The sequence below is a fragment of the Falco biarmicus genome, chromosome 5 (genome assembly GCF_023638135.1).
Source record: "Falco biarmicus isolate bFalBia1 chromosome 5, bFalBia1.pri, whole genome shotgun sequence".
Taxonomy (NCBI): domain Eukaryota; kingdom Metazoa; phylum Chordata; class Aves; order Falconiformes; family Falconidae; genus Falco; species Falco biarmicus.
This window is the reverse complement of record NC_079292.1, coordinates 46,055,128-46,075,473: the sequence shown is the minus strand read 5'-3', so window position 1 is coordinate 46,075,473 and position 20,346 is coordinate 46,055,128. Positions and strand designations below refer to the sequence as shown.

General features: G+C 42.4%; 1 protein-coding gene across 7 annotated transcripts in view; it reads right to left on the bottom strand.

Annotated features, from left to right (window-relative positions):
• ANKS1B (ankyrin repeat and sterile alpha motif domain containing 1B) overlaps nucleotides 1-20,346 on the bottom strand; it is a 442,225-nt gene that overhangs the window by 32,619 nt on the left and 389,260 nt on the right. For 4 of the 7 annotated variants that reach the window (XM_056341207.1, XM_056341208.1, XM_056341211.1 and 1 more), the window contains 3 exons: nucleotides 19,951-20,058; nucleotides 14,436-14,615; nucleotides 1,308-1,382 (listed from right to left, as the gene is read on the bottom strand). In XM_056341207.1, coding sequence (XP_056197182.1) covers nucleotides 1,308-1,382; nucleotides 14,436-14,615; nucleotides 19,951-20,058 — 363 coding nt within the window. The remainder of the gene's footprint in view (nucleotides 1-1,307; nucleotides 1,383-14,435; nucleotides 14,616-19,950; nucleotides 20,059-20,346) is intronic. The other 3 variants (XM_056341209.1, XM_056341213.1, XM_056341210.1) reach the window with 1 other exon arrangement.

Genomic DNA, 20,346 nt, shown 5'->3' with positions numbered 1-20,346 from the left:
TTTCATGCTCTTGCAATGCTTCACAACCCTGAAAATAGGCAGATGTGCACATCTCAGTGCTGTAGAAAGGGTCAGATGCTTAATGTCAGAACCGCTAAAGAAGCAGATTACTACTATTAGGTAATTTTTTACAATTGTTGCAAATTTTCCTATCTCATTCCATTCCCTGAGAACTGTATTTCATTCATATTAAAGGCACCTGTATGCAGAGGTAGACGCAGGTAACAAGTAATCTCAATACAACTTCTATAAATTCTAACACCCGCATCATCTTTTTATAAAAATGTCAAGTTAAACACCCTCCATGCTACAGGGGAAAAAAAAAGGGCCTGGTTTTGAGTGGCTTGAATGCAGTCATTTTTAACAGGGACCACATCTTACAACTTTTCAACTGTTAAAGCCTAATGCCTAGTTGTAACATGCATTAGTCACCATGACAATAATGAATTTGAGCACACATAGATACAATGGTTCTGGCTGAAAAATTAATAATTTTCTCCCTGTAATAATTTTAAATGTTCTGTGGACCAGCCAAATCCTCACTGTTTGCATACATTTGAATTCCTAGAGTGAGAGAAATCTTTTTAGCACCTTATACCTTTGGAACTTGAAATAATGGAAACAGGTTTATGGCGTACTTACGTTTTAAAAGCTTCTAAAGCTCGGTAGCCAAAATGGCCCCTCTGTGGCAGAAATGCTCCACGGAGGCAGTTATATGACAGAAATCAGGAGAAATCTACAGCTCCTCTGAAATCCTACTCTGAACGACGGGCTGTTGTCCTTACCACACTGCAGTACAGATCAGCCAGTTTGCTCTCATGTGCACAGCACATGTGACTGTCACACAAGCGATGAAAATTCAAAGCACCATCAGTGTTACCTCTAATTCCCCAAAAGTGCCTCTGCACACACCGTGGCACGTTCCACAGCTAGGCAAAGCCTATAGGTTAACACAGAAAGGGCAGCACAACACATTGTGGGGGTGAAACTGTGCAAATCGAGCTGTTTACACGGTTTCTTGCTTTGGAAAAGTGAGCAAACAAAAACATCAGGAACAGAAGTCAAAGCTCCCCCTGAGCGAGACTGCTGCTGGCAATCCCCCCATGTCCTGTATGTGCACCATACAGCCAACATATGCTAACCACATGGCACGATACACGAATGCGCGCACACATAATCCCGAAAGAGGGCAGACAAGTTACAAACTTTTTTTGTCATTTCAGCGACATGACACCCGTAGATAACACCATGGCAACAGACTGTACATCCATAGAGTGACAACATAGCCATTTATCACTGTATCTTACATTATGAACCTGATGAATCGATGAGAAAGGATATCCTGCATTCTGGTTGGTCCAGATCTCACAGACAGAGGACTGCTAATATAAACAGAAAACTACATCTCATCTTGTAAATATTAATGCACCACAACTGCCAAAAGGCAAGAATCATTAAGAAAAGGCTTGCAATAACATTAAAGAAGGAAGTAAAACAGCTGTTAAAAGTAATTTTTTATTTATTTGCTGACAGAATATTTTCGGACTGACTGGAAGGACACATGGTTTATTCAGAGACTTCAGAAGAGGTTTCAGACTGAGTACAAGAAAACAATTTGGTCAGAAGTGCTGGCTGGTGATGTAAAGAGATAAAGTTATGCAGGCATAAACAGAAAATGCAGAGAGCAGAAGAAATATTGGTTACTTTCAGTTTCTGGCAGGAAAGAAACTTGAAGTCAACATCCCAATTAAGTTTTAAGATGTGAATCTCTCTCTGTTGGAGACTCTCACAGGGAAACAGGAAGGGGAAAAACTGGCAATACAGTCAACAGGAAAAATACATTTTCTTTGTAACAATTACCAGAAAAGAATGCATTGCAATTAATTGAAGCAGTTGCCCGCCACCTCCTTCCAACGGCAGTTCCTTTGCACACAAAGATACAGATAATACTACCTTTGGTACTGACCATGACCCTGCTGCGTAAATTAAAGGTTTCAGTCTACCTTCTACACTATCATACAGATAGTAGCAAAGCAAAGTAAGCATACTGTAGCATCTCTAGCAAAAGCATCAGAACTAGGCAAGCACAGCATTCACCAGCATCTTTTACATATTTCCTTGTTTGGACACTCATCAAGAAAGCATCTGTGACACCTCAGCAAGAGCTAAGATAACATTTTACAGTAGCCAGGCAACTAAAACAAAGCATCAGATGTAGGATCTGCCCACAGTATCTTTGGCAGGCTGCAACAAAAGGCAATAAACACGCATGAAAAATGCAACTGCAGCATCCAGAATAGATAGCAATTAATGTATCAGTAATTTAACAACAGCAAGAATGTGCATTGCTGGTTCTTGTCAGCAGCAGCAGCGGGAATTTAGCACCAATACTCAAAACAACCCAAAGAATTGCAACTCTTCTTAGAAATATGGCTCCTGCTCTTACCTTTTGTAGCCTGAAACCTGGCTGCTTGACTGGTGACAGACAAGGTTATCGCTTGGTTACTGTCAGGGCAGGCTGGCATCCTCTCATGATTGACTACCAAATGCTGCCAGGCAGGCTGCCTAATGTTGTTGATTGTCCCTATTTCCTTCATGATCGGAAATGCAAGAGCATACATCCCTTCCTCTAGCTTCAGTAACTTAAAACTTTCCCGTATCTGTTAATTTCTTCTCCTTCATCTTGTTCTCAAAGTTATTTGCTTCTCCTTCATGATGTGCAGGGCTCTGCATTTTGATAGCATTAGCTAATAAAAACCTTGACTTTGGTTCAGAGTCTTTTACCTCATCTCTGCAACTTGCTACAGAACAGCCCTCCTCCATGTGGGTGAACACATATTCTCAGTGCAAGGCCAGTAGCAAACACCGCTCCAGCTACTTCTGCAGTGCCGTTATTAGGACACTGCACTAACGACCTTTTTTTCTGTATGTCAAGCAACCTCTGGATGCTCTGGCCATGCCCCTCACTGTGATGCCAACGTTTGCTTGCCGGGGGCAGTCTGGTAAATGGGCATCCATGACACGAGGTTGTGCCCCTGCTTTGCAGAAGAAGGGTAAAAGAGAAGGCATTTCCATGCCAGGTGCAGCATCCCCCAGCATATGGTAATCAAGAAAACATACTGCAGTGCTATTTGGACACACTCACTGAGGTCTTGAAAGCAGCAAAGTAAGGCAGCACAGCACCATACGCTAGCAGGTGTTTTATTTCTCCCCAGCGCTGGCATGGGGCTGCCATGATGCCATCATATTGTGCAGCCGATTCTCACCATCTCGATAGTCTGGAGACAAAGGTGCATCCTTAAATCCTGCCCCTCCTGCGGACTTGCCTTTAGGGAGTGGTGTGGTGCCTTGGCTGGATCAGCCAGGAGCTGGTGCCTGTCCCCATGCAACAGAGGCGTGTGGGGCTCACCCGACAGAGCGACAGGGCTGCTGTGCTGACAGTGAGGCTGCAACAGCCACCCTACTGTGCTGCAGCACCTGAATGCATAAATACACTGGATACATCTACCGGCTGCTTTGGTGCTAACTCAGGAACAGGTAACGTGACACTGTGTGTATGCAATCTTTAAGTTGCTCCATTTAAAATGAGGGCAGGGAATCAATCCTTTCCTATACATACCAATGGTACCCACCCTCCTCCCCCCTCCCCAGCTCATCTTCTCCCAAACAAAAAACTCAGGGGTTAGTGTATTCCCTGTAAGATTTGGGAGGTCTTAATCTGATGCCTTTTTCTGACTGTGGGAATTCACATCTATGTATTTCACCTTCCTCTTTCACAGGTTAAAGCAGCAGAAGATATGCTGTCTTCAACCCCTTTTATAAATGAAGGGAAGCCCTTCTTACTATTTTTAATTATTTGGAGAGAGTGCATAAAAGCAGATGTTTGGAGCACTCACCTGCAAGAAACAAGTTCTGGGTCCAGGTCTCTGCTTGCTCCAAAGACTGTTTAAGGGAACTGCCCCCATCACGCAGACCTACCTACCTCCAGAACTACAGGTTTGGAGGATGTAGGCTTAAGGTAAATCATCTTTAAACAGAGGTGACTTGATTTATTAAATCAACAATTAATGAAGAGGACCAGCAGAGACCAAGAATTTCCCACAACTGTATGAATGCCCAGTCAGAAGGGCAGCAGTGCAAAACTCATTACTCTGTTCTGCTCTCATTAACGTTTGAATGACTAAGGTACTGAAATGCAGTACTGAAGGAACATTAATTTTATAGAAGGTAATGAATTCAAATTCAGAAACCAACCTTTTCCTTGCACCACTGTAAAAATATTTAGCATTTACTTTATACATATTTTATGTCTTCAAAGTGCTGAAATTTTTTAATGAATTACAAAATCCCCAGAAGCATTTAAAGTTGCATACCCCTGTGCTGAAGAGCAAGGAACCAAGGAAAGGAAAAAGGTTAAATGAGTATTTGAGGCCAGAAAATAGGCAGTAGGAGGGAGAACAGGGATTAGGCTTCAAACACTCGCGATTTTCAGCTTCCAAAAAACATATGCCCTCAAAAAGAAGGAAAAATTCAATCTGTGCATCTGCTTCCACCATAATAAACACACTTGGGCACTTAATACCACTGACACAGAGGTTCTAGGAGTTTAATAAAGAACATTTTCCTAAGCAATATGGTAAAGAGCAGCAAAAAACCAGCATCAAAACATGCACTTATCCTATTCTTCCCAAAAGATAAATGCTTAAATTGCAACAAGACTGCTGTCATGGTACCATTTTTGTGATAGGTGTAGATGTCCCATGCATAAAAGACTTCCATGCCTAGTCACCGTGGGAGACAACTCTGGCGGGCAGGAGGGACAAAGGATGGGAGAAAGGGAATGGCCTGAGCTGCACAGCTCCTGCCATCGGCTACCCATGATACAGGTGGCTGGTTACTGGTGTGAGAGGGAGGTAGAGAGGTGAGGCGCCGTGTTACCTGGTCTCCACTCATCCTCCTCCCTTCCCAGCAATCGCAGTTCTGCCATGGTCTCCTTACCACTCTATGACTGTCTTTTAAAATAATTGTTAAAGGACATTTTCACTTATCCTGTTTATTTAATTTAACCTGCTTAATAATAGTTCTTACTGTTCTTGCTAGCTTCCTCCAAGACAGGAGAAAATAGGGCATAATTACTTCAGACACCTGTAGTAAAGTCAGTAGCTAATTGTGTTCCAAAGCGTTTGCACACTTCCATCTGCTTTGAGTCTTTCTGATTACTCATATACTTACTGGAAAAGCTGTAGGACAGTACATATATAAGTCTTTAAGGTAGTGGGCTGTGTTGGAGACAACTTAGTGAACAACAAGGTGAACAAAGTTCTCTAAGGAGAACTTAACTTTAGGCTTCAGCCCTATAACAGGGAAGACTTGGTTGATAATCTGAAGACAGAAAGTAATTGTACTGAAAGTGATCACAAATCTGTAAGATTGATCATGGAAATTATATACTTTCTAAGGAGAGGAAAGGAGGAAAGCAACAGAAAAGAACACCTGGACAGCATATGCAGAAGGAGCAGGAGCTGGCTGGAAGGCAGTCAGGCTGTGACTGCTCCACACAGCTTAATGAACTTCACTCGACAGCACTTTAGGAGTTGTTAAAGGTTTACCTAAACTAGAAGCAATTATCCTCAGAAAGTCACAGAAGATACTGAAAGGACCCTGGAAGGTCTAAAAGAATATTTAAGATGGGAGGAAAGGATGTTTTGGGAAGTAACAGCCAGCCTAACTCCAGGGACCAGTAAGTTACTAGAAACGTTTAAAAATTCAGTCACCATCCTTTGGTCCTCAAAGTCTATGAGACCTTCTGCCATTGCTCCTGGCCACCCAAAATAAACACTTAGGAATATGTGCACATATGTGTGTATCTGTATCTATGTACATATTATTGAGAATAACAGAGAAAAAGAACAATATTGCCTGCCATGTGCTCCCCAAGACAGTTTCTGCAGGCCAAGAAAAATGGAAGATGTTTATAATGAGGTTGTTCAGTATGAATCATCTCTGATCAGATTTCCTTCCTTTATTGGAAAACTGGACAACTAAATCAGCAGCAGCAAAGAGAAGCACAGCAGGACCTAGAAAACGACTGTGTGACTCCTGATGTGGCAACACATGACATGCCCCATACACAAACTAGTCTGACTCAAAATGCAGTGATTGCACAAGAAGTTGAAATGCACCATTTAGATAATTACCTGTACTTAAGCACAACTGGCCTGGAACAAGACAAGGCAATTTGCAATGACCTGCTCCATGCTGTGGCTTGGAGGAGCGCTCAGGGTCTCTAGGGAGCACCCAGACACGAGGGACTTGTCAGAATGGGGTAAGAACTGAAAATGGATTTGATGAACTACAGGAATCAGTTGGATGAAGTTCAACAAGATAAAGAGCATTCCTTGGGAATATAAGATTATATACACAAATAAAATAGCAAAGAAATTAGCAGAGCAATTTAACACAGAGGTGGGGAGAGAAGAGGACCTGGAAGTTTTAGTATACTTCAAATTATATACAGCAGTCTTGCAAAAGAAAAAGCAAATAAATCACATGACAATTCAGGCTGCAAGGGAGCTCAGGAAGTTTCCACTCCAACCTCAGCTCAAAGCAGGATCAGCTGTGAGATGGGACCAGGTTGCTCAGAACTTCATCCAGCCAGGTCTTGAAAACCTCCAAGGACAGTGACTGGACAGCTTCTGTGAGCAGCCTGTCCCCCTGCTTGCCTGTCATCATGGAGAAGTTTCTCTTGGCCTCCAGTCAGTGCCTCTCCAATTTTGGTTTTAGTACCCAAAGCCGCCTCTTCTCCAGCCAGCCCTGACTGCCCAGTCTCCTCAGAGGGCAACTGCTCCAGCCCTCGACCATCCTGGTGGCCCTTTGCCGAATTTCCTTCTCCTAAATACACCCCCCCGCCATGTATTTAATAAAAGCAGCATATTGTAAGACATGGGAAGGAACTTTTGTGCCATACAAGGCAGCAACCAGTGAAGGCTGGTGGCATCCAATTTTAGCTGCTGCACTTCAGGAAGGATGGAGGCACACCGAGGGAATCCAGGAGAGAGTAACAACAATAAGCAGACATCTCGAAAACAGAAGGGCATGGCCCTGGTTAGGTAAACGTGAGCCCCAATGGTCTGTTCACCTCTGAGCTGGTCTGAGTAGAGGTTGTTGGTGACTCCTGATGTCCTGCTGCCCTCTCCACCAATCCTCAGCAAGGTCACCCTCTCTTGCACTTCTATGTCACAGAGGCGGCTCATGTGGAGAAGGGGAGGTGCCGATCATCACCTACTGGCTTATTCCCCCACTGCCTCGTCCTCTGTGTCTCACTGCAGGGCTGTGCCTTGGGAAATCACTCCCATCTCCTGGTGCTGCAGCTCCAGCAAGGTGCAGAAGGGAAAGAGAGAAACAGCAGCAAGCCCCACGCCCTCTGATGCACATTATTTAACTTGCTAACTATAATTCTGTCTTGCTCCAGAAACAAGGAGAATTTTGGATCAAATCCCAGAAAAATCACTCTTGGCATGGTGAGCAACCTTTAAAGGTGCAACAGCTGAAAGAAACAAATGAAAATTGGATGAAGGGGGCTGCCTGGCCCCTTTTTTAATCATCACTCCAAATGTTTCAGAACCGTGGGAGAGCAGTTGTGCCATCTCAATAGATGCTGCTGCCCTCAGGGTTCCCAAAGCTCTGGGGAGAGCCTGTCTTAACGGCAAGAATAACCACAGATCCTCCTTGGAAAACAAGATCTTCAGAAACAGAGAGTGAAATTTGAAATTAGTACTTTCAGAGAAGCAGAAACTAGAAATAACACTTCTTATTAGATTAAGTACATATGCTTTGCATTGGTCTATTTCTTTTGCTTCTCCTGAAAAATGCTTCACATGAAGATTTCCAGAAAATCACCAGCCATCTTGGAACGATTTTCCTGGAGGCAGGCGGCGGGTGACCGGTGTGAGCACGCTCCAGGTCAGTGCACCCAGCCAGGTCTCGGAAGAAGGTGTGCGCCATGGCCAGCACACCCCGGGCAGGGAGACAACCAGCCCAGGACCACAGGGAGCCTGCGAGGACTGTCCCCTCCAGCCCGCAGCAGGGGGAGAGGAGCCTCCTCCCACACCAGGGTCGGTGCTCCAGGTGCCACGCACCTCCACCTCCCGCCACATGCAGGGCCATACGTCACACATGTTTCTCTGGTGACAGAAGACCAACAACACAGCTGCGCTTCTCCCTAGCCAGCCGACACCCTCCTTCATGTGACGGTGATCTCCTCTGATACACAGTTTTCATTTTATTTCAATCCAGCAACCCAGGAGCTGGGCTCCTGCTGGGGAGGCCCGATGGAGGGTCTCCCCAGGGGTTTTGCCAGGGCTGCGGCTGCCCTGCACAGCACCTGGAGGTGAAGCTTTCCAGCCGCAGCTCTGGCCCTGTGATCACTGCCGAGCAGCCGAGCCTCTTCTGAGTGACAACATCCCTTCTGCTAGCGCTGCCAGCTGCAAGTGCACCCCAGCCTTTTAGCCCTGCATAGAGGATACAAACTTCTGGACGAATACCACCGATAAAAATCATGAGACTTTGGTCCCTCAACATTCGGTAGAGGTATCTACATTTTAGCAAAAAAACCCCAACAACAACAGACTTGGATCTTTCAGATGAGCACCCCAAATTCTAAGTTCAAGCTTCTTCTAGCAGCTCAAAAATGTAAATGTTAGATATCCAAGTTCAGCTTTCATACAATCTTTCCAATGTAGAGCTTCCAGCTCACAAGACTGGGTGTGAAAACCAGTAAATTAATATACAGCATCTGTCCTCATCTTGAAAGAATATTTGTCCCCTTCCTGGTGTAGCATTTATGGCTTTAGTTGGGATCATTAATACCAAATATAGAAGCAGCTTCCTTAATTTCATATGCTGAAGCAGCATGTAGGTATGATCCACATCCCATGACTTCATTTCTAAAATCTTAGCTTCTGTAACATTCTTGAAAAAACTGTATCTTTCTATTCAGGCAGAAATTACTTAGATTTTCCATAATGTCTTTATCAGTTTACTTGTCCATTAAATACACAATACTCAAGGGATTCACAAATGAAAGTTCACTGAAATTTACAGTTCCAAGATAACAGCCATCTATGGCATTAATATCTATATGAATTAAAAAGACAACTGTCAGTAACATCTATACCACTCAATAAAAATAGATTCAGTTAAGCATTTTCCTTTTGATGTTAAATTCAAGGTCTTCACAGTTCAGTCATCTTTCTGTATTAAAAATAAAATGCACCTAAAAATATGAACCTTAGAGCAATTTGTTTGGATTTTACATACTTGTCTTTAAAATGGCTGTCTGTTCATATGCTATCTCATGCTTATAAAAAACAGAAGTAAGAAAACTTAGAAATAACAGAATGAAATAATCTAGGCAAGCATGTTTTTGTATTTATTGCTTCTTAAATCTACTAGTAAAGAATTCTGTTATTTCACCAGTAATTTCAACCACTGATAAAACCCATTCTTCATTGCTTCTTAGATAATCTCATTTTAAGCACCCTTATTTTCCTTCATTCATTGTAACCTTTCAATCCTTCTGAAGCAGAGAAGGAGACAGGAAAATAGCAAACAAGTAAATAAAAAAAGTCATACTGTGATCGAAAGTTAGAAACCCAAAGGGTGGGTCTTACAAGACAAGAGTTTTATTTTTGGCTCCTTCAAACTTCCTGTGTCATCTTAGCCAACCTGAAACATCCCTGCACCTCATTTTTCTTGGCTGTACAATGAAAGACATAATTTTAAACCTTATAGACCCACAGTGGACTGGAAATATAAATGCATTAGTATTTGTGAAGTATTTCGAAGATATTATTACGTTGAAGGTATTATTTCACAAAGCAGCAGAATTATTTCATATAAATCTGCCTCCGCTAATTCTATCTCTTGTGTTTATTACACTTTTTCTCTATTGTAGAGAAAGGATCTCTGGTACGATCTCTGTTTGAATGACTGTCTCCTGCTTACCAGTCCTAATCCCGCAATGAATTATTGTATCTCACAAAATAATGCTACAAGGCAGAATCCCAATAATTGGGGTAGTTTTACTTCAAACTTACTACCCAGTCATTACAATGACAAAACACATTTCAGTAATTGTGTTTTAGGGGAAAAAAAAACACAGCAAGAGCCCTCAGTCCATGGGACTGAAGAATCCAGAAAGGTTTCAAAATTAAGTCTGGCTTCAGCATCTCTGGGAACGAACGTCTCCTGCCAGCCTTTGTGAGTAACTTTTGCATCTCCCTGAGATCTTAAAGGATTCTCTTCCTTCCACCACAGCCCACTAGGGTGCCCCCCCATATGGGCCGCAACCAGGTTTATCCTACCAGGAAGCTTACTCTGACTCATTACTGGTTTTTCCTCCCAGAGGCAGACACAGCCCGGAGCCTTCCCCTGAGCCCTAACGAGGCACCCACCCACCGCCTCCTGAAATGACAGATCTCCCTCATCTCGGGGTGCACTGCGGGTTCAGTCCTGTGGGGAGAGCGTGCATCAGCACTGGGGTGATGCCTGACCCAGCTCTGCTTCTGCAAGAAGCAGCGTGGGCAGAGGTGCTCCCCACACCTCCCTGCCCACCCGCTGTGGGGAGGATGCCCTCTGCCCTCGCCCCAGGCTGCAGCGCTCTGGGCACCACCACAAGAGGCCTTATGGACCACTGTGGCAAAAAGCACCGTATGTCACCGGCTGAGGCAATAAATAGCAATAGCCTCAGGGCTAGCAGTCTGGGATATGCTTGCAGCTAGTACCTAAAGCTTCTGCGCTGCCTGGAGAATTACAGATCCCAAAGACCTGACATTTTAATTGGTGTATTTTAATGAACTTAGCTATGCTTCCTTTTAACCTCCACAGCTTTTCCCCGCAAATATCTGTTTCTTCCTCTCCGTGATTTCAGGGGTGAATGAAGAGCCCAGTCCCCTCAACAGGACTTCTCCTATTGGTTCTGGTTCCAAAGTCCTTAGGCTTTGCCTGCATGATTTCAGTTCTATTTTAAAGGTACAGGCAATCTTAGGAACAACCTCAGCTATTTTAAGCTACGTTAATTTGATCGTACCAATCTACAGTTTGCAGGCTCAGAATTCAACATCCACAGTCAAAGATGACTCAGACTACTCAACCTTTTCCGGATTTCCCTGCCCCCCCCATTTTTTGGGGGGGGAAACAAACCATCTCACAACCTTCTGTATTACCTTTTCGGCAGTTGTGTTTTATCCAAACAGACGTCAAAGACTTTCCAAGTGGGATGACCAACTGCAGAGCTGGATGACCAAACCCATTGCAGTGGGGAATCTAAATTGGGTAGACTCATTGTTTATATTAGGATTTTCCCCTCTTAGGTCACGAACAGTCTGCTAGGGAACTGTGAATGAAGGTACATGCTGGCCTTGAGACAAAACCACCCACATTAAGTAAATTTAAATCAGTGCTTCCTCCAGGAAACAGTGTTGTATTGCTTACAAGCAGATTTGATTATGGTTTAGAGAATTGTTTAAGCTTATTTAGCAGATCAAAGGAAAACAGATTTAAACTGATGTGCACATTGTTTTAACAAACACTGGTTGATACCTGATGCAAAGATCAACATGCTTAACGACTCCCATGTAAAGTTTAGTGAAAACACAGGCCATAGTGAAGATGGAAACATCAGATCTCACCATTTTCTCTTAGCTTTTAAATTGAGGCTAAAACCGGCCTCATCCTAACATTTCTGAAATAAAATTAAGTTCATGAAAGCAATGCCATGAATAAGCTCTCAATACCATGTTGGCACCTCTCTTCAAGGCCATAAAAATACCCATTAATCTCATCATGATGAACACACACCTAAAACCCTTAAAAAAAAAATCACAGCCATCAAAGATGTCTTTATGCACATCTGTCTACTATAGCATCCAATAAACATGCAGATACATACAGCAGCATGCAAACAGCCTAGCAAAGAAAGGGTTAAGACAAAGAATATCCTCAAAGCAATTCCAACAGTTCCTCTACATCATTCTGTTTTGAGAAGTATTCTAGCTGGAAAGCTGGACTAGTATCTCAGAAGTTGCTGGTGAGCTGACATAAGCAAAGGAACCTGCAAACTGCAAGGAGGAAGTTGCTAGATAAAAAAAACAACCATGGAGCTCATGTTAAGAATCAGTTGAATCTCCTTTATTTTCCAGAAAAAAATATTTTACCTTTAATGTCAAAAGGGTTTGGGGGAAAAAGATTGAAGGAAATAGAATTCCTTTTAGCAAAGCACATATTGCAAAAAATAAATTTAAAAATCTAGAGGCTAGAATGGTTCAAGAAATCCCTGATTAGCCTCTTAATGGGGTGAGTCCAATTTAGTGAGAATGATCACCAGAGGGAGTCATTGACTTTCCCATTAAAGTCAAAGGGAACTTTACATACATCAGGCGCACAGAATTTCGGGGCACAGCTGAGAAAGACTCCAAACCGATTGGAGTTCAGGGACTAACACAAAATGCTGTTTTATGGATTTCATCTGACTTCATTTTCCCCTTTGGAGTCCCAAAGGATGACTGCTATATTCCACAGTGAAAGTTAGAGAGAAGGCACTGAAGTCACTCAGTGAGTACATACTCAAAAAAAAAAATAAAAAAAATCTCAGCACTTAATTGGTTTTAAAGCAGTTTGGAGTGGTGTGAGTGCTAACTGCTCAGTTTTCCCTTTGGATATGCAACATATCACAGCCCTGCAAAAGCTATTTTTAACAGCACAAAGAAAATCTCCAGGTGCCATATATGACAGCGTATCATACCTCTTAGAAAAATCAGGACTTCAAGCAGGAAAAGAAAAGAGTCAAAAGGAGACAGAAAGAATTGCTAGTATGTTTTTCTGGGGTTGTTTTGTTGAGTTTTTTTCCCCCAATGCTGGTGACTAAAAAAGGAAGTGAGAACAGGGATTTGTGAACCAAGTGATAAAATCAACTAAGTAGATGAACCAGTCTACTCAGCCATGAGCAAGTGTGCATTTCACGCTCTACCACCAAATTTCATGACCTTCAAAGAAATATTTCCATGTTAAGAACTGGGCTTTTCCTTGCTGGATTTCAACTCAACCTTGTTCTTGCAAAAAAACACAACAAACCCTGCAGACTTTGGTTTGAAAACAAGCTCATTCACTAGGCAACTTTCCCCTTTATTCTGTACAATAAGATTATATAGTAGAAAATTAGGAGATTAAAAAAAGGCAAGGAAACAGACCCACCCAACCAAATGTAATTTCACTTCCCGAGAAACGTCCTCTGAACAAATGGAATCCAATTTGTTTCTGTGTTCCCAGGTAACAACAGCACCTTGGTTTGCTTGTTTATCTAATTACTTCTTGTTCATGCAATTAGCTGACAGACTGCAGCCTTTTGTTCATTATGTTAACTGTAACACAGTTATTTGCATAGCTGTTGCCATTTTGAGTCTGAGTTTTGGATAGCGGCTCTGTTTTGGGCTGTGGCAGGCAGAGAACTGCTGGGCAGCCTCACACAGGGCAGCACGCAGCGACCTGCTCCTTTGTGGAGTGAGTCGCTCCAGGAACTGCCCTGGCTGCCCATCTGCTTCTGACGGTAAGTCAAAGCCCTGTTTCCAACACATGCTGCAAAGCACCACATGGCTTCAGACCTGTCTGTCTTCCATCAGATGTACCATCAAAAACCAGTCGAATTAATCCTAAAGCATTTTTGCCAACAAGCTGTCCAAGCTTAACTTTACCGCCCTTTAGAATGGTACAAGACATCACTCCAGTCAACATTTGCTTGACTTAAAATTATCAGTACTCTTACTGCGGTTCTTATTGTGCCTGGCTGAAAAAATTTAGAGATGGAGACTACTTTAGGCTTTCTTTCATGAACAGTTTGATTTAACATCCAGTTGAGTCTGGTTCTGTTGTGATAATCAAATGAGTTGTTGCACAGTTAAATCTTTTTTTAAACACTCAAGATATATCCCCAGATCACTGAGTTTAGCAGAATGCTGACCCTCTCCATTAATAAATGCAGCAATCACCATCCCCCAAGTCCTCCGAGTTTCTGGCAGTGAACTGACGTCAGCTTATTTCTATCTAGGTTGCTCAGAAACTGAGGAACCCGCACCTTCCTACAGAAGCAAGAGGCAGAGTCAGTGCCAGTGGAAGTCTGCATGCTCTGGTGTGGAGGAGGCACCTTCAGCTCGGCCTCCAGGCACCTGAACACCCCCAAAACTCTACCTCAGAGGGGAGAAACTGCACACCAACTTACACTATTTGAAATATACAGAACTGGAACAGACAACTTGGAAAAATTGTCAGTCTTTGCAGTTTACATTTCAGCCTTCATATATGACCCACAGCTATGGTTAGGATTAGTTCTGTAGCCAACTGCAGCAAGGCGCAGCCTTTTAACGGCATAATTTTAACCCTACCTGTGCCATCTGCCTCTCCAGCTTTGACCGGGGAATATCATCAAAATAGTTTTCATTTCTTCTTCTCCTTGCATCGCCCTGCATGATAATGTGGGGAACGTCCAGGGAGCCACCAGTAGTGAAAGTGCTTTGGCTAAGTGATGGAGACAACTGAGGAGGAGTGTGGTTACCACTGGGTTCCTGGACAGAGAGGAAAAAATGCAGTGTAAGAAGAACAGCATATTGCTGACTCCAAACCACCCATTTAAAAGTCCGTGTTAATTATTCATACTAAAAAAATTAAGGAACAATTCCTGAAGTAGAGGTTACTGTGGACAAACTTTTGAGATTTGCTAAGGTGGAGAGCCTATATGGAAGGAAAAATAATTTCATTATTTACATGAACTAGTGGCAAATTCCCTCTCCAAAACCTCTTTGTGTAATACATACTCTCTTTTAGGACTGCTGGAGAGATAAAACAGTAAGTTACTTCTTGTCAAGGCCCAAATAAAGCCCATGATTTAGGACTAGCTATTTGTAAGATGAAATACATTCTCACCACTTCTGAGCAGCCACTCTTGAGCAGTGAAAGTGATTTGAAAGTGATTTGAACTCTAGCAACATCTCTTGCTGGAAAAAAGAAATGCATGAACATTTACAAAATATAGACACTTCTTTTGCAATTTTTATAGGTCTTGCCAAACATCCGTTTAACCTGAAGTATTGGATATCAGACACAAGCTAAATAATAATTCCTAGAATGCATGAAAGCATCAGAATACAAATACTTTACCAGGCTTGTAATCTGTGCTGAACTGTGACCTTTATCAGTCAGTGTGCAAATACTACAGCGAACTGATACGTGAACTCCATCTAATAAATGGCAACATGTGTCCTCTCAATCATACATTTTACCAGCATCTGCCATCACACTGCTCACAGACAGCCACTATATGTATGTCTGGGCACACCTATTCTCATGCACATCACATCACTTGTTCAAACACCAATTACAAACACTGGTGCCCAGCCACACCGTTCAGCCCTGCCTTGGAGCCTGCAACCAGCAGAGGCAGTGCTACAGTGTACTGGCCAGCCAGCCTGCACACACAGCACCCCAGTGTGGACTGTAAAACACTGTCATAGCAACTGGATAGGGAAACATGTTCCTCTCTCGTGATTTAGGTTACTGGGCTCAATTTATCTGACACTAGAGATTTCTCTGATAATAAGTTCTTTGGAGGGAAAATACCCAGGAATGTGTTTGCACAGTGCAGACCTTGTTTAAATTACCTATTACTGTAATACTGCACAACAAGAAGGGACCTGAAGATATCAGAGGAAGCAAAGACCTGCTTCAGTGTGCCTGGATGGTAAAAACACCTGCCTTTTTATTTAGACAAGCAAAGTGGGCATTTCATGCATGACTACATTGAAGCAAACCTAATTCTGAAAAGCATCAAGGTACTTTACTCCATTGCTGTTCAGAAACAAGACCTGGTGTAAGAAATCAGAGAGCTGTAATCTATTCCAAATGGAAAGGAAAGTTGCAATTCTCTGTATGTGGTCAAGTAATAGTAACATCCGATGTTAACAGCTGAAGCGTAGCAGTCTATGTGACATTATTCCTTGCAATCACGGTAACAGATTAGTATTTTTTATGTTGGCTGACTAAAGTCAGTGAGTCAGGGATATATAGTTGTTTAGCAACATTTAATTAACTGGGATTATTTTTGGTTTTTAATTCTTTAGCTTTCCTATGATTTGAGACAAGCACTTGATGTTTCCCAGGGCAAAAAAAAAAAAGCGTGTTTTCCTCTTAGGAATAGGTTTTTTCCCTCCTTCACAAAATCCACCTACATTTGGCCCAGTTAAAAGCTTCTGAAAAGCTGTCGTCTGCCCATGCTCAGAAGGTTTGGTGAGGCATAATCTCTAAAACCCACCCTCCATGGGCCCAACTCTGCCTAGATGTGCACACACCTCTGCCCTGAAAATAACCCGAGTACAGGGGCACCAAACAAGATCCTGTCTACTGACTGCTACCTGCTGCTTCAGCCAGGTAGCAACCTCTGCTCTGAATCGCTGTTCACCCACTGTTAGCAGACTGACAGGGCCATCAGCACGCCAAAGTGACAGATGACCGTGCAACGGACACACAGATTCCAGCTCTCATGAAGCTTTTCACGTTTTATCAAACTGCATATAAAGCAGAAGTTCACTCAGAGATCTAAACTGGAAGACTGCTGGCAAGGCAATAAAGACAAGCATTACAAAGTCAAGAAATAAAAGAAATATGGTGCCTCTGCATTATGGAATAGTATGTAATTGCATGATTCTACACTGTTTTCTCAAAGTTGTTCTTCACAGCACAGATGGATCTTCAACTGTGCAGCATGTTGTCATATACTCAGCACTGTGTTATCACCAGTTATTGTGTAGTCAGTATTTTATTCTCACCTTGTTTTGTGGCCCCAAGCCCCTTCCCTAAACTCTATTCAAATCCTGCTCTGAAGATAGGATGACTAATATCGTCATTTTCATGACACTCATGTGCTTTACAAATGTCAATCAATTCATTTTCACCACACCCTGTGACTTCTGGCATTTTGTAATCGCTACTTTAGTGTGGGGGACCTGAGGCAAACAGACAAAGGTTAAAAAATATCAGTCACTTTGGCCGTCCAATTACGATTTCTATTACCGATTTTGTAAGTGCTTATATTCAAAACTCCACATCTATTGATCTAATTTGCAGCAGCGTGTGCTCAGCCCATGGATAAATCAGACTCCAGACTCCAGTCAAATACGCAGAATGTCGGTAACGTACAATTAGTGACTGTTTATGAGGCAATTGCCTAAATAACTTACCAAGTGTTATCCAAGGGCTTTGTGGCAAAAGCAGGTATAAATCTGTATTTTCATAGCTACAGCTATTCCCTTAATCATGAATCTTTCTCCCATTCTTCCTTCCTTCCTCTTCCTAACTCCATACCTACTTTCTGATCTCCCTAATAAATCTGCAGACCAGCCACGGATGCTTGTGCAGGTGCTACCATGGCCTCAGTACCGTGCTACTGTTAGTCACAAGGCATTCGTATCATGTTCCCACCCTGTTATGGATCCATGGATACATGCCCTGCAGGGACATCTGATCACATATTTCACTATTGAAATTTGCTTCATCCCTACCTCTCAGTCCTGCCGGTCGCATAAAGCCGGAACCACATGCAGGTCAGTGCTGGAAGGGAGCTTAAGAGATCCTTCCCCGGGCTGCCTAGGTACGTCTCATGTCCCACAGATGTTTGTCTAACCAGTTCCTAAAACGAGGAATTCTCTCCAGTGATTTAATTCTCGTGTTAAACTGTCATTGCTATTGTAGCACTGCTTCTCCAAATTTTCAGCCTAAACTTGTTCCTTCAGTTTAAATTCCAGCCTCCCATGCTGACCAGGTCAGGATGGGGGTTCCATGACTAACATGGAAACTGGTCCCCTAATTAAAGATTGTAATGCAGTCAAGGAAGGAAAGCAAGATTACAGCAGTAACCTGAGATCAAGCATTTTCTAACTTTGAAGTTTTTTGACTTTGAAATCAAAATAACTTTTCCTTAGTACACAGTTACTACGGCAGTAACATATTTTGTGGATATTTTTAATGTTTGTTGCTTTTTTTCCCCTTCAATATTTAAAATATTTCAGAGGGAAAAAATGGTTAAAGGCTAATACAAAAAGAGTTGAAAAAGATGAAGTGCTAACCATGCTTAGGTTGACCTTGGGACCTTAAAAGTAGACTCTTTAAACAACAAGCTATCTTTTCTACTGATCCAGAGCAACCTGGTCTAGTGGAAGCCATCCTTGCCCATGGCAGGTGGGTTGGAACTAGATGATCTTTAAGGTCCCTTCCAACTCGAACCATTCCATGATTCTATTTAAATTGATCTTCCAGTAGCAGCGATTTATTTAAATCAATTTTCAAGCTAAAAATTATTGCAAACTACAGACTAAATACTATGTCTTCATTTCATATGAAATGGCATAGTAGCAGTTGATGAGAAGGAAAACCTTAATCCAAACTCATGTCCTCCTCTACGGGATTCTCTGTGAAGACTCCAATACCATGAGGTGATGAATGACACTTAGCACTTGCCCACATCCGTAGACCTAGCTGTGGAGCAGCAGACTACTTTTTATCATTTTGACTACAGATGGAGGACATCCAGCTTTCTTTACAGTATTAACTGAGAATATGCAGTCCTAACCAACACCATGGGCTAAGGCAAATTTTCCACCCTCTGAAGAGGAACTAATTCCCCAGTTCAACTCACTGAAAGTATTGAGAAAAAAATGTGTGACTTTCAAATGATTCCTCTTTCCTGGGAGTGTTTTAACACCTGCCATGTATCAGGAATCATTCACATAATACATAAAAAATAAAATACAAGAAAAATATCCCCACATTTGCACAATGTGCCTTAGAGCAGGATGTTAGAGACTTGTGAGACCTTTTTCAACATGTCATTAGGAATAGGTTGAATTGGAGGAGGGGAACTAAAATGTCTATACGTGGTATCTGAGAATAAGCAGGGTGAAAACAGGCTGGTCACAGAAATTTTAGGTGTATGCAAAAATAAGCCCTCATTCTGTCTTTCTCTATTTCTTTTTACACAAGGAAATCTAACTTGGATGCACAGACACTCTCTGACATTTGAAAATTTAGTCCCAAATGATACTCCAGTCAGAAATGCAGTCCCATGAAAATAACCAGATCCAATCAAATGCAAAAGGTGTGACCTAAAATATCAAAAGTCTTGATATGAACTCCCTTGGAGAGAACACAGCAGGAACGGGTCATCAGACCACAACTTGATAAGGGTAACAGAGTGCAAGGGAGCAAAGGCATTGGATCGGGGAAACCAAGTGAAGGTGCTGAAATGAGAGGAGATTAAATCTGGCCAAGTGCACAAAAACCCCAGGGACATTGCAACAAGGTTTGTGAAAGAGGGAATACAATGAAAATTATAAACAGGACAGAAGTTTTTGAGACAGAAACATCTTAATGGCATTTATATCTCGCAATTTCAAGAGGCTTTCCTTGAAGAAAGCATAAAGCATATGTCTGAAAAGTAAGTGCAAGCATTTGAAAACATGAAAGGAAAATGGTAACTCTCCTTCCGCAATACTGATCAGCTGGGCTGGGACTCCTGGGGGCAAATGGTAGACGTGCAGTTTGTACACACCTGGTCCTGAGCTAGTTTCTTGAGCAAAGAAGATAAGCTGGTACTTCTAAGATATTACTTATCTCATCCTAAGGTAGACATCTGAAACAGGTCAGATGAATCATCCTGTAAAAATGTCCATTTATCTCCGCTGACTATACGGGGAGGTGTGACTGAGCAGGTCAGCCTAGGGCATCCACACTGTAAACTTCTGAAGTGAGGTAAGTTGAACCCCACTTGAAACGGCTGTTGTTTTCATGTGGATGTTATAAAACACTTGCTGCCTTTCTGAGAAACACAAACAAATTTTCATGGGGACTCACCCTGAGGGTTATTGACCGAGGTGGTTTCTGAGGAGGATCTTCGTGAAGCCTGTCTCCCAAAGAGGCCAGAACGCGCTTCCGGTGGCCAATCAAGCTGATTTTTAAGACCTGAAATAATAACAAAAATGCCTAACTGAAAAGAACACATTGCAATCATTAAATGAAAACCCATTCAGAGCGAAGCCATTTTCTCTTTAAACGTTTTAACAAGTTAGTCCACTAGGTGCGTTAAGCAGGTAGAGAACAGTGCGAGGCAAACAATCAGCAGAGAAAATGAGAGGTGGGATCAAACAGGAAAACCCCTGTAAAATGAAGGAAGAAACTGAAGCAGGTATACATGTGAGGGGGAAAAAAAGGCTTATAAATGAGTAAGGAGAAAAGGAAAATGAAACAGGA